Source organism: Talpa europaea (assembly GCF_964194135.1).
Source record: "Talpa europaea genome assembly, chromosome: 3".
Classification (NCBI taxonomy): Eukaryota; Metazoa; Chordata; class Mammalia; order Eulipotyphla; family Talpidae; genus Talpa; species Talpa europaea.
The window spans coordinates 64924533-64939930 of NC_140069.1; the positions used below are offsets into that span (position 1 = coordinate 64924533).

The 15398-nt window shown below is 34.2% G+C and overlaps 1 protein-coding gene across 1 annotated transcript in view; it reads left to right on the plus strand.

Annotated features, from left to right (window-relative positions):
- Positions 1 to 1348: 1348 nt before the first annotated feature.
- PCMTD1 (protein-L-isoaspartate (D-aspartate) O-methyltransferase domain containing 1) overlaps positions 1349 to 15398 on the plus strand; it is a gene marked incomplete at both ends in the record, with an annotated part of 37824 nt that continues 23774 nt past the window's right edge. Inside the window, 2 exons of the mRNA XM_084229660.1 lie at positions 1349 to 1655; positions 13520 to 13622. Coding sequence (XP_084085786.1) covers positions 1349 to 1655; positions 13520 to 13622 — 410 coding nt within the window. The remainder of the gene's footprint in view (positions 1656 to 13519; positions 13623 to 15398) is intronic.

The following is a 15398-nucleotide window of genomic DNA, read 5'->3' on the forward strand; positions in this document are numbered from 1 at the left end:
CTTTCCCTGTCTTGATCCCTCTCCCTTCCTCTCCCTGCAGAATGTCTCTGATTGATAGTTGCCTGTTAATTTTGGTTTTTTACTTATTGTTCCCCCCTCCCCCGATCCCTTATTTAGTTCCTCTATATTCCTTCTATAAGTGAAACCATACCATCTTTTTCTTTTTCTTTCTGGCTTATTTTACTGAGCATTAATTCCTTCTAGCTCCATTCATGTTGCTGCAAATGGCATGAGTTTATCTTTTTGATTGCTGAATAGTATTCCATTGTGTATATATACCACATTTTCTTGATCATTGACCTATTTTTGGGCATTTGGGTTGTTTCCATATCTTAGCTGTTGTATAAATAGTGCTGCAATAAACATAGGGATGCAGGTATCCTTTTGAATTAATGTTTTCGTGTTCTTTGTGTAAACATTTTGAATTTATGTGTGCATTTTATAATTGTTAGTGGATTTAAATTCAGAGATTTTAAATTAGAAAATTTATGCATATTAAGCTAGACTTAATTGTTCTCTAAAGTAGGCCACATGGTTGAATGATTAAGACCTTGGTTTCTGGAATCAGAACAACTGTGTCCTGGCAGTGTTGCTTTCTGTGGCAGCATTGGTGTGCATTATGGCAGCTGCTGGCCACATATAACTTAAAAGCACTTCAAATGTGACTACTGTGATTAGCTGAATTTTGAATTACATATATTTAAAATGTTTTATTGAAGTAGCATTGGTTTATAACAATATATAGTTTTCAGGAAGATGTCATCATAAGTACCATCTGCAGATACTATGTTAAGTTCACCACTAAATGTCTAAATCCTTCCTTCTCCATACATTTGTATCCTGTTAGCTGGTTTATGCTCTTCCCTTCTAGTCTAATAATTTGGTCTTATAGTCTAAAAGTTTGTTTTTGTTTTACTTAATTCATTTGAGTTGGCTTAGGTCTAGGTAGCCGCATGTGACTAGTGGCTACTATGGCCTCACAGCATGAAGTGATTTAACTTTTCTGTATTTCGGATTTTTCATTTGTACATATAAGCTCATACTGAAGCCAGCTTTTGTGGTTGTTACAGGAATAAGGCATTTAAGGAATTTAATGCTATTTCTGGAGCTGAGTATGTCCTTCATAAAGAATAGTTCTAATGACTATTATATATTTAATAAGCTGAAATTATTTTCCTTTTGGGCATTAATTTAAACCTGTTTATTTTTATTCTTCCTTTTCAGGATTAATTTATTTTTGGAAATCAAGTGCAATAATAAAAGGAAAATAAACCACACAACATTATTGGAAGCCATTTCTGCTAATTTTATTACATTTTAAAATTTATGATTTGATTTGAATACTATCATGGGAGGAGCTGTGAGTGCTGGGGAAGATAACGATGACTTAATTGATAATTTAAAAGAAGCTCAGTATATCCGCACTGAAAGAGTGGAACAAGCCTTCAGAGCAATTGATCGTGGAGATTACTATTTGGAAGGCTACCGAGACAATGCTTACAAAGACTTAGCCTGGAAACATGGGAACATACACTTGTCAGCACCTTGCATTTATTCTGAAGTTATGGAAGCATTGAAACTTCAACCAGGATTGTCTTTTCTTAACCTGGGAAGTGGAACCGGATATTTAAGTACAATGGTGGGCTTAATTTTAGGTAATTTTGATTTTGTGAAACTATACTTTAAAAAGTAAGCTGAGTTTGTATTACTGTTTATGATTACAGGGTTTGAAACTTTGTGTACAGTGTATGTTTGAATGTATATACTTAAAGTAGTTATCTTCCTTTCTTAAGAAGTAGTAATCATTTTCTGTTCCCAGCCCTGCCCTGGACAATTAGCTTTTGCTTTTAGCCCTAGACTTAAAAGGCTCCTGTACCCATTTCCAATGCCCAATCATTGTCTCTTTTTAAAATTGAACAGCCGGTATGCAGGAAAGTGAGGAGTGTCATTTCATCTCCTTTAAGGGAAAAGTTCTAACAGCTGGCATAGTGAATTTGATAATTATTCGAGTCTCAAAAAAAATACCATGTTTTCGTTAGGGAGACGTGTGTGGGATATAGTGCTTCGGGCAGAGGACTGGTAGGATACCGCAGGGTACTGGAGAAAAACACAGATGAGAGAATTGTATGTCATTGAGCTTTTAGCACACTTAGAGTGTGTATTTTGCCAGGCGTTATTCCTTCCTGGTGTGAGTATATAGCAGCGATCAAAAAGAAGGTAGATCTCCAGCCTGAAGATTGCTGAGTGCATACTAGGAGGGCAGGCATTATTTAAGTACTTTATATCCAATAACTCACTTAATGTTCCTGATAATCCTGTGTATATGGTGGAGTATATACTGCTGTGATTTTCATGTTGGTGAGTAAACTGAGGCACAGAGAGGTTAAATAAATATATGGCTTTAAAGTCATATAGCTAGAAGTAACAACTGGGAAATACGGAATGTGGCTAGAAAAAACATGGATGAATCAAAATCTGCTATAAGACGTTATGAGTTGGATGGAGAATGAATAACTGAGTTTACTAAGCCACATATTTACTGTATTTACTGAATATTAGTGTGTGGTAAACCTTGAGATAGAGCAGTAATGCCTGCAGAGAGATTCTTGCCCTTGAGTTTGGAGACATAACGTTGGAAAGATGGATGAAAATCAGTAGTCTCATCTAGTGTGATAGTGTAATGAGCTGTATGTGCAAGTTACCGGATGAATTGTGTTGGTTTGATATCTACTCTCAAGTGATAACGGACACATTGAAGAATTTAGAATGTCTGTGCTCCGGAGGCTCCCTCTGTCCCAGTGTCCTGGGACAGTCTTGGTGTATCTCACTTGTCCTAGCGTCAGTATCAATGACCTGTTACTTCCTAAAGTGTCCCAGGTTGGACAGTAAATTATGTGGTCATGTTTTAAGATTTTTACGAAGTTTTCAGGTCTGAAGTTCCTTTTTTCTTATACACTGGCATGTTACTTTATTTTCTCATGGGATGTGCAGTCTGTTTCATTAAGAAATTAATAGATCCCTTTTTTTCTACAATAGAGCCTCAAAAATGGTAGCAAGTTAATTGAGTTTTGCCAAGAAATTTATCAGCTTACATTTAAATTTGGTGTTAACTACATTCCTGAGCCACGGATTTTTCTGTAGGTTGGAACCCAGACATCTATCACTTCTGTCATTAGGCCCTCTTTGAAGAAGGACTCTCTAGTGTTTGAGCCAGTGTCCAAATCAAAGGAACTCAGTGGGAGGTAGTAAGGAGACCTGCTTTTCAAAAAATGATAGTTGCCTTTCTTCAGGCAGTGCATTTCTTGACTAGTTTTGGCAACTGTTTGCTGGAGTCCGGGCCATAGGATCTTAGTCAGCCTCAGAGTGCCTGTTTTCCTGACCCTGTCACCTGCTTCCTTCTTAGGGAGGACAGTCTTGCTAGGAGTTCAGGGGTGGGGGAGATTGTCATAATTAGCAACCTTGGTAGCAGTGATGTAGCCCTCTTGAACGCCATTCCTTAGCTGTAGCCTCCAAGAGATTATATTCCTTGGCTAGATGCATTTGTAGGCTGACCTCTAATCATACCAGAGGGCAGTGTGGGGATACCCTGTGTAAATGATCTATAGTGCACTGGGTATTTTCCTCCTCTTACAGAGCCCCCAGGGAGTCCTGGATCTCTAATTAAATGTCTGATCATGGTTATTGGACGCTGTTCCAGGATTATTTTATTTTATTTTTTTGATCCCATACAGTCCTTACCAAGATACAGTTCTTTTCTTTTGATATGACATACTCATTTGATGAGAAAGATAAATGGAAACATTTTAAAGAAGAAATGGTAGAGCATTCTGTAAAGCTAATTATAGGTAATAAATCTTGGTTTTGTACAGCTTCCAGGGAGGCTTAATCTTTTTCCCCCCACCCTGCTTCCTTTCTTGGTTTGTGTTTCATAAGTGTTTAAATTAAGGTGGGTAGGGTGGAGGGTGCATCCATAAAAACCTTTGACAGATCTGAAGAAGGATGCTTATTTGCTACCTATGAAGCAGAGTGCTTATTTGCTACCTATGACAATGTGGAGAGTCAGATTTCACTCCATTGCTTCACAGTGACAGTATTAACAAAAGTCACCTCCTTTTTAATAAGTATAGCATGATGACATCAGCCATGTTTCTCTCCCAGTCACAAGGTGGAGAGGACAGTTCTCACGACAGGTAGTGGTTTTCATCTGAGGACGTGCACAGTCCTCATGGTCTTGAGGAACCTGTGCCAAGGCCAGGGGATCTGTAGTTCAGAATGTAGAGCAGAAGATTCCTCTTGAGGAATTTTCATTCCTACTTCAGAAATACCCATGGAGAGGTCTTCGGTTTGTTGTTCAATAAGAGGATGTTAGGTTTACCTTCAAGAAATTTCTTGTGATTAAAGTATACTTGAAGCAATTACTTATTCTAGAAATGCGTTTTTACCCCCCCAGACATGGGGAGTGGGTCATTTCTACTCCTAATATGCCTGATTTAGACAATTTGCTTAGTTTCAAATTGAAAAATTCTCGTCACTTTCATTTCTTAAGTGTCTTCAAACTAAAGATTTTCACAAAGAATCTGGTACTTAATTGAGTCTCCTTTCGGTACTGTGTTATTCCTAGGGAATCCCACTGAAAGTTAGGGTCCATGAAAAGAGGCTTCCAAATCACAACCATGAAGTCAAGATAATCCAATAGGTCAAAAGTTAATAGTTGAGTTAAATCTGTGGAGAGACTGGATTGCTAGACTTGGATGTATGTGACTACCTTAGTACTTCTTTCTATCCTAAAGGTGGAACAATTTGACTAGAGTGTTTACATACAGAAAACCTGCTGCCAACTATTTGTTGCAATCATGGTTAGACACTCTGTATTCTTTCTTCGCAGCCCTATAGACTGCCTTTCACCTCAGTACCTGTTTTTCATATAACCTCCCCTCCCCAAGCCTGAGATAATTTATATACCATAAAGTTCACCATTGTAACTATTAGTAAATTTGAAAAAGTTGTGCAAACAATACCATAATCCCCAGAAAGAGTCCCTTATGCCTAGGTGTGTCCAGTCCCCTTCCTCACTCCATCCCTAGCAACCACTTAGCTACTTTTTGTCCTAGATTTACTTTTTCTGTGTATTTCATAAAAATGGAATCATGCCATACATGATCTTTGTGGTTTCTTTACTTACCATTAAGTTTGATGTTTCGTTCATAACAGCATGAATTAGTAGGTTCGTCCTTTTTATAGCTGAATGATAACTCCATTCTATGGATATGCTATATTTTATCCATTTTCCACTTCATGGACATTTGGGTTACTACTTTTTGGCCATTATGAATATGCTGCTATGAACATTCATGTATACATTTTTGTATGGACATACATTTTAATTTCTGTGAGTGGAATTGGCTCATCTGTGTGTGCATTTAACTTTTCAAGAAATTGACAAACTTCTCTAAAGTGGCTGTACTACTTTTATGTAGTTAGCACAACTATAATTTATGAGGCTTGCATTTATCCACATGGTCACTTATTTAATAGACATTTGAGTGGGTATAAAGTGGTTTACGATAAAATCATGAAAAGTTAAAAACTTGCCTTTCTCTAATGATATGGAAGATAAATATTCCTGTGCTTTTTAGTCATTCCTGTATCTTTGATGAATTATCTCTTCATGTCTTGTCCCTATTTTTGAATAAATTGTTGATGGGATGGGATACAAGCCCTTTATTAGAAGGCATAATTGCTTTACTTTTTTTTTTTTTCATGCTCTTAGAAAACTCACTTAAGGTCAAGGAATTCTGGAGAACTAGACTGATTATCTTCCTTTTCCCTCACTTCTTTTGGTAAAATTTAACACATTATGCTTATTTCTAGCTTTTTTTCAGGTTGATTTGTTTTCTGCATTAAGCTGTGTTTTCCTCTTCCCTCTGTCCTATTTTTTGGAAGGATGGTTGGGGTGGGAGAGGTTTTGTTTGCTTTTTAGGAATTGTAAAGACTGTTCGTAGTATGTATTTTATTTTGGGCTCTGAGCAAATCTGTATTCAAGTGTTGAAAAAATTTCATTAAGGCTAATCACATTTTCTGAAATCAGTAAAGCTAATCAGTAAAGTAACAGTTTAAACTGTTACTTCTTAGTCCTACTTAGGCTTCTGTGCATCTTTTTCTACACACATACCCTGTATTGAGTCGCCATCGCTCTTGTTTCTTAAGGTGGTTTTTTTTTTTCCCGTCACTTCTGATTGTGTGGTAGAAGACATTACTATCAACATTTCCTTCATTGCTACTACTGTCTGAAATCAAAACACATGTGGTCTTGTTTATGGATGTTAACTGCTAGCTGTTACAGGATAGCAGATAACTAATAAAATTTTCAAATATTATGAAAGTATAGGTTTCAGAAATTTTACACAGTTTTAATAGAAGTTTCTTCTGGTTATAGTGCCTCATTCTTAAGAGCTGTGAAATAATTCTTTCTGGTGTAAAAAGTCTTAGGTGGTTCTCTGAGCATTTTTGAGTTTTTACCTTTGAGAGTAGCTCTTGTCCAAAGTGGATTATCCATGTACCAAAAATAGTTGATCCATACATTTGCAAATTTGCCTACTTACTAAGATAATTAGTAACTCACATCAATATTTTGAGGTCGTTTGCATATATGCACAAAGGAGCAATCAAAATAAGTTACCTGATAAGTATGTTACCAGCTGGAAAGGAAAATGACTAAATGCTTCATTGTTTCAGCGATCTCGCAGAGATGGCCAGAGAATGGAGAGTGAAGAAGCAGGGCAATGTATGAAACTCCAGCTCTGGGGGATATGTTAGTGGGATGGCTTCAGGCAAATCACTTAACACTTCTGATGCTCATTTCCTTTTTTATAAGTAAAATAGACTCTACGAGGATGAGTATTTAGGATTTAAGATTATGCTCTGTTTAAGTTAGTTACGTGTACACACGTGTGTTTGTAGTATTTACCCTAGTAAATACTAGGGTAGCAATGCTTTGGTATTTGCTAATTAAGTATTTTGGACTTAGTAGAGCATAAACGCCCACAAATAATGAAAATCAACTATTTCAGGAAATTACTGAAGTTTTCTGAATTTATGTCACATAATTTGTGAAATCTCTCTTCCAGTTTAGGACCTGGCACCTACAGAATTATCTTTCTCTCACACAGTATACCCTAGATTAAGTTGAATGTTAGACTGAATGTCTAATTAGAGCTGTAAGTTTACTTGAGTTGGCAGAACTGCTGGAGATCTTGGTCTCTTTTGGAAGCTATCTTTACATTCTCTTTGGGTGTGACTCCTGCAGGGTGAGTCCATCCACCTTGGCCTCCCAAGATTCCCTTGGATTTCAAATAACTATGTTGCTATTGTAAATAAATTCTCTATCCTTTTTATGTCTGCTGAGCTCTGAACATTCTTAATCTTCTGAGCTGTGTTAATAAACTGGATGTTCAAATATGCAATGCTTACTGCATGTTTTTTTTTTTTCCTTCTGTGTGCATAGATTTCCAAAAGTTCAACGTGTATTCAAGTTACTCTTTTTTTTCCCCCCTATTGTCTACAAGTCATGTTTCCCATCTTGGTGAAAGGATTTTTTTCAGCTTAGCTACTCAAGGCAGACACTGGAACAGAAGTTTCTCTTCTGTTTAATTATATTTTGCAGAATACATAATGTATTAATAGGGTCAAAAAATCTAAAAGAATTAAGTTATTCTTAAAAAGATTCTTCTCTCCTCTCACCTCCATTTTCTCTAGTTGTCTCCTCACTGAATAATAACTTTATGGAGCTGGAGAGATTTTTGCATAATACATGATGTTCATAGGGTTGACAGATGAAGTTAGAATTTTCGTAGGTACATAAAGAAAATGCTTGCATTCTAGATTATATCAAACAACTAAATTATTTTAATTGGAATGCACTTATTGTAAGATTTGCCTCTGAGGAATGCCTTATCCATGGTAATAATAATAAAGTAGATTTGGCATGTATTTATGATTTTATGCCATTTTTTATCAAAACATGAAAAATAAAAACATTTTATGCTTTGTATACATCATCTGCTTTAGTCTCAGTTATAACCTTTTAAATGGACCACTTCTACATTAATATACTTTATTATTTTTATTAAAAGTCTACATTATATGCTTTGTATACATCATCTGCTTTAGTCTCAGTTGTAACCTTTTAAATGGACCACTTCTACATTAATATACTTTATTATTTTTATTAAAAGTCTACATTATATTTGACACTTGCCAGCTGCTTAGGATACAAGAGTGCTTAAGACATAGCCCCTACTTTGATGTTATGCATGTCATTTCTGAACTAGCAGAAGCATTGTGTCAATTTTATGGACTGTTTTCTTCATTTAGTTCAGTAAATATTATGTGAGTTGATCACACTAGTCCCAGAGTAGCTACAGGTGCTTCAGAAAAACGAAGTGAAAGAACTGGTAAAAATGACTTAAGGTGAAATTATTGCATTAAAAAGATTTTGGATCAAGATCTGAAACTACAAATTAACATTAATTCTCAGTTGAAGACCTTTTTTCTTTTACTTTTTTGCGTTGGTAGAAATTTTAAGCTGCCTTTTTTGATGTTCCAGAGTAGGTGTAAGATAGTCATAAGTTGCTCTGAACATAATAGATTTGAATATTATCACCGTGGGTGAAAATATATAAATAATCTTACTGTTAGATCCGTATTTCATATTTTGACCTTTTAGACGTGTAGTTTAAATGGGGCCTTGGGTCTGTTCTCTGTAATTCTTTTTAAGCCAATGCTTTGAAATTTCATGTTACATATTTCTAAGATTTAGCTTATATTAACAAATATTTAATACCCATAAACAGAAAAATCCAAGGGATGGGAACTGGACCTTTCTAGCAAATTTCAGTATTTGCTGTATGAGGCCCATCCTAAACCTAAAGAAAAAGTCTAGTCTTATATATCCAGCTAGCTTGAGAGTGATTAACATGGTAAGATTCAGTAGAAGTTTGAATGTGTCTGTCTTCCTATAGTGTACTTATTTTAGTGTGATGTAAGAGGATGAATAAATTATAAGTGTCAATTAGATCATTTGTTTTAGTATCCAGTTAATAATAACTGGATCGTTTGCTGATTCGTTTTTCTCCTCCTCTCTTAGTCTATCGTTGTACTATTTTAATCCTCTACATTATACTTTGGGATATTCACCAGAAAGAATGAAATCTATTTTTGTCTCCTTTTTATCTTTTACTGTCTTTTGAGTTCTCGTAGTTACATATAAATATTCCTAGACACCTTATTTTGTTTATTTTATTTTATTTTTTATTTTTTAGGATTTTAGTAATATTTTTTTTCACTGTTTTTTATTATTTTTTAATTTTTTACATCATTGTTCATTTTTAAGCAATATTTGCTTCCCCCCACCCCCTCAGGTGTAGTCCCCATAGAGTTTCCTTCACCAATGCACCCATGCACCATCACCTCAGTCCCCTGTGCTCCTCCCTCCCTCCTGCTGATCCCTCTCTCGCTGCCACCTCTGCAGTGTGCGAGAAACCTTATTTTGTATGACTGACATTAGTAATATTGTAACTTACTGAATGATGTTTTTGCATGTATATTGTAGTTCTTATTAAGAACTTCATAATAGTTTCATAGAAACTAAGTAACCGATTCCCCTGCTCCCTCTTGTGGTAACTATTAAGTTTTATGCAAAATGCTTTTATTTCAGTAACTAACTCTCAATATCACTTTACCAATGGAAACAGAAATTTGGATAGTCCAAAGACATTTTAGCAGTCGTTTCAGTTGGGCTTTGTGGTAATTAGGAAAGTATGGCTAGTGTGTTAGACCCCAAATGCATGTTAGGTTTCCCTTTAGAGCCTGGACATCTTGAGATACATGTCTGGTATGGGATCCAGACATTTACAGTTTCAGTTGAATTAAATTTTTAATTAAAATGAATTAAGAACTTTAAAAACTTCCCAGGTTACTCTGATACACAGAGTTGAGAACCACTTGAAGTTCATAGTCTACAACTAACCACTTGTATATAAAGAGAGGGTACATTGTAATTGTTAAGAATACCTACCCATCTTGTACTTAGCTGTGTGTGAAGCACTTTGACAAATTGCATGTTTCTCAGGGCCCATTTTTTATATCGAGGAAAGGCTTCAAATGGTAAATAATTGGTCTCATGATACACCTATTAGGAGGAGGATTGGAAAGACATCTGAGTTTAAATCTTTCTCACCACTCCACAAGTGTTTAGATCTCAAAATCCTCAACTGAAATGATGGATCTCAAATTAGTTCACCTTTAGAGCTAGTCTTGTTGTGTGTTATTACTTACCTTTTGCTTGGGCTTGTATTTTATAAAATAGCTTTACACAAAACACTGAAGGTACTGAGAACTTCAAGATGTCATGTGAATCTCAGATTTCCCTGGCCTTGCTCAAGTAGGCTTCTATCTTGTATATTACATGTGAACAATTTAAGGATTTCAGAGAGGGGAGGGAGAAAAGCTACAGTGTTGGAAATTACATGGTGTTAACATAGGTACAAATAAAAAAACATAACTGCATTGATAGTTAATTGACAGTTAACTAATAATTATTGACTTTCATTTATAAACTTGGATTATTGACTACCTGGTATACAGTATATATAAACTAGATCCAACTACTACATCAGAAAAACAGTCTATTATATTCAGATTTTATTTACTTGTTAGTACTCTTACTAATTTGACTATTGTCAGTCTTATAAGTAATTTCTAATATAGGATACCTAGGTTTTTCTATTAACTATCTTAAACATCTGTGTATGCTTCTATTTTTTCTTTAATATTTAGCTATTAAAATAGTCAACTGTTGAATGTTTTAGAAAAATCAGTTGCAAATACAAAATAATATTGGAATCTATTGAATGCAAAAATAATTTTATGCTTGATGGTGTTAGCACATTCTTTTGAATATTGTTACATTTATCCATTGACAGCTTGTACATTTCTCACAGCCCCGTGTGTGTTTGTACATACACACAGTCACGTTTTTCAGTTTATTTGAAAATCTTACACTATCTCTTTGATTAGTCCATTTTTAATTGAAAAAAAAATACAGGCATGTGGTTAAATCATGTTTCAGACAATAGGGTGTAATGATGAAAATATCTCCTTTCCACCCTGGACTTTGGTTCCTATCCTTGGAAGCAACTATGTATGCTTTTTCAGTTTTCTGTTTTAATTTTTTTGCATTTAATACAGATGTAACTGAGTTGTAATAAACAGCATTGCACTATATTTTTATTTTACATTTGATGTATTCTAATTGTATACCACATTCTAAATAAATATTGAGATATTGGTGACTTTGCTGTTTAACTTCTGCCTTTTTTAATGTATTTTTCTTTTTAATTGATTATTTTCAGTGTTATTTAATATTCAGTATATTAAGTAGTCATAAAGTATCCATGTAATTTTAAAATTGAGCAATTCCATCTCTAAAGTTGTGATATTTTATACTAGAAATTAATGTGTAGTATATTCTACGTATGCGTTAATGATAACTGTTCAAAAAATCTTTTACGCTAATGAAATTGTCATTTTGTGTCAAGGTTATAGGAAAAACAAGTTATATAACATTCTTAAGATTTTTTCTTCAATTGTAAAGCTTATTTCTAAAAGTCACTTTGCTTTAGAGAATAAGCAGAAAGCAAGTAAAAGGAAAGAAAAAACAATGATGTCTTTAAGTGACAAACAGCCTGTGTTGTCTCTTTTGGCCAAGAAACCTTGATTTCTAGGTTCTTAACACCTCTCATTATGCTTCTGCATTTGGCCTAATAGAAAACTTCAAATTCTAGCAATGTTAACTTTTTTTATTGATGTCTTGTCCATGTAGCCCTAGTTTTGTTTTTTCATAATAAATAGTTAATTAGTATAACTAGATTCTTAATGAAAAATGAAGATGACAAAGTCTTATGTTTTAATGAACAATATTTAATAACAATATTTAGTGAAAGTTAGATTCATTTCCTATAACTATTTTCCTTACTGTGAATGTAATATAAAATAATTGTAGTCTTAAAGTTTCTAAATTGAGGAATATTTTTTCCTGACATTTTGTTTCTTTATGAAAATTAAAGTTTTCAAAATACTAACTTTTAGTACTAAATCAGAAGATGACATCACTGTGCTTTTCAAATATTTTTTTTTTTTTTGCACTTTTGTTTATTTTTTGGGGAAAAATTTAGTTTTAGTCAGTTTGTGGTAATAAGGAATTATGAGTCTTGAAATGATCTTGGAGGGATATTCCAGTTTTTTAGATGAAGGCTAATGGAAACAAAAAATGACAGAAACATTTAAGATTGTAGCAGTCAAAACAAATTATTTTAAAAGGTATAAGGTCACTATAAAGAAAGCTAGTTCTATCTGTTGAAATTAGATGCATCAAGTACTTTTTTTTTAAATCTTTTTGTCTGAATATACTTTGTGACTAGAATTTTTTTAATAACATTAAATGCAGTGATGGAGAAAGTACCTAATATTTTGGTTTAATTTTTATAGTTTAGGCATTTCTAGATTACAAGCCACTTTTTGATTGTCCTCTGAACATTTAAATATGATAATTCATGACTGTGGAGTTTGGTAGAACTCTGATACAGTATTTTTAATGATGTTCAGTAGTAGGCTAAGTAGTTCCTAAGATATGTGCAAGATATAGAAATTTAAGTAGATGTGAGACATAGAAAATAAATGTATACTTACTAAGAGACCAATCTCAAAAACAGCAAATAAATAGAGTGGAAAATGTTCAGAAACTTGAAGTATAACTAGATTTAGATTGTTACTTTCACGTCGTGGGTCAGGCAGCATGCACAGTAGCCTTAGGAAATTGAAATCCTGTCCATAGTCTCAGTGAACCACCACCAGGGTGGGGAGAGGAGCCATCCCAAGATTGTTGTAGGTCTGAGAAAACTCACTCCCGATTTCTGGAATGGCACACATCCTTGGCTGTGTGTTAAATACTGAGTAAGAAGTGTGTTGTCGTTGGAATAGAAGAGTAAAAGCTCTTCAGGATGTGCCTGAGGACCAAGTTCTGCTACACAGTGGGGACCCAAGAGGCGCAGAATGTTTGTGGCCTTGGCCCTCAAAGGATTTAACACTTCCTGGGGAGTAGTGGTGGGGTGCCATGAGACATTTATAATATATATGTGAACCCATGGTCTTGGGGCATTTTAGGATTGCTAAATTTTTAACAGAGGTGAATTTATAGTAAAAAACCATCTTTATATAGAAATATTAATTTTGTGGTGATGTCTTTTCAGATAAGTTACTCAGAACTGTAGAACTTATTTTTTTTTTTTTTCCCCCAATTAAATATGAATAGGATCCATTCACCTTTTTAATTTGGGCTAATAGATCTCCATGTAGTTCAAGTCTTCTTTAAGTGCTCTTATGATAAATGAGCAGAAATTAAAAGAGCTCTGTAATGATCTTTTTAATATTTTTTATAAAAATGCTGCTGCTACAATTGCAGGTCCTTTTGGAATAAATCATGGGATTGAGCTTCATTCAGATGTGGTGGAATATGCCAAGGAAAAGCTGGAGAGCTTCATCAAAAATAGTGATAGCTTTGATAAGTAAGTATTCATATCTATAGTTTTGGTTTGAAAGCACTTGATAAATAGGTATGTTTGACACTGTCTGTTCCTTAATACATTTAGTTTATTGATTCTGAATTCCTCAGTTGAATACAGCAAAAGTCAATATGGCATAAAACGAGAGAAAATCTAGTTAGGGAAATTATTCTATATTTTAATTTTGTACATCGGTCTATAATAAAAAATAACTTACTGCTGAAGTTTATGCTGCTGTCTTTTTTTTAGCAGGGTGTTATATTCATTAAACAAGCAAGTATCTTTTTTGAAGAAATCTATGAAGATGCTTGGCATTGGAATACTTTTCTTGAACTGGTTTTATGCCTTTGGGATAGTAATTTTACAGTTTTGCCCTCTTTATTGTAGTCTAACCTTTTAGTATATAAAATACTTTCTTAAAAATGATTAATATATTTAGAAGAAATTATCATAGAAATAAATTGTATATCTTGTGGTAGGGGTTGCATTTTAGAAATTATTTTGAACTCATACTTTCCTGGAGAAGAAACACTTCACAGGCTTTGGCCCTCTGGGTGGCAGGGTAGACTGGTGCATAGTGTAAAATTCAGCACTGATAATACTGTAGAGTACAAGGGCTTATGCTAATGTCCAGTAGCTCTATGAAATTATATAAAATTTGGAGGGCATTTATATATCTCAACTAGTCATTTTCAAAGAGAAAGAGCCTTAAAAAAGACAGGAACTGCAAACTAAAACCAGAGACTCTATGTAACAGAGTTATAGTATAAATGCCATTGTTGGCTTATTGGGAGTAGGCCTTCCTCACTCACCTCCAGACCCTGGCCATGACCATAGAGGTGAGAAATCTGGGGGGAGTCTGGACCAGAGTTGAGGGCTTTTTATCTAGAGAATGTAAACTCGGGTTATGTCACCATAAGGGACACAGAACCTGTGAATGTCTGCTGGTCTGTATTTTCCTTTTTCCTTATACTCTGCTGCTTGTCCTCCTTCCCTGCCCTTCTCATCCATTCTTCCTTGCCATTGCAAAGTTTGTGTGTATCCTCTGATATGCTTCAGCAAAATCCTCAGTGTTACAGTGGGAAGGGGGTCTTGTGTCTTAGGTATAATTGTAACTGTTTTTTAAAAACCTCAGGCAAGCTTGGATGAGTTGGGAAATGCTCAGGTCTTAATTTGATTCTATAATTCAATGGATTTGAGCAGACCACTTGAGTTTCTGTATCAGTTTGCGGACAGAATCTTTTTTATGCTTTTCTTTATAAGTAACATTTAATTCATAATTTGAATCATTTTTCAAGTGCTTACTGTGTTGGTTCATATTATATTTCCAAGAACAACATTGTTTGACTGAAATAAAAATTTGTAACCAGTTATTTTTATCAGAAATTGGATTCAGTTTTAACATCCTTTCATATCTTCATCCTTTTCTTGCCTTAAATTAGTATGGTAAGTGCTTAAGATGTAGACATAAATATTTTTATATTGTTTATTAGCACTAAAATTTTGTTGAATTTATTGAGTTCATACTGTTTTAAGTATTTGTTTTGATGTTGAAATTCAGTGTATAAAGCGCAGTACCTTTTGAGTGCATTTGAACTAAGAAAATATAAAAGTAATTAATAAAGCAAATATTTAAGGCCTATTGTAAAGTCTTGTATATTAGGTAGTAATATATTTCATGTATTAATACATGAACACATATAATTCCACTTTGGTTCATTAATTGAGCAGAACAAACTCAAGGAAGAATGTTGAATCACTGAAGCACCTTTATACAAG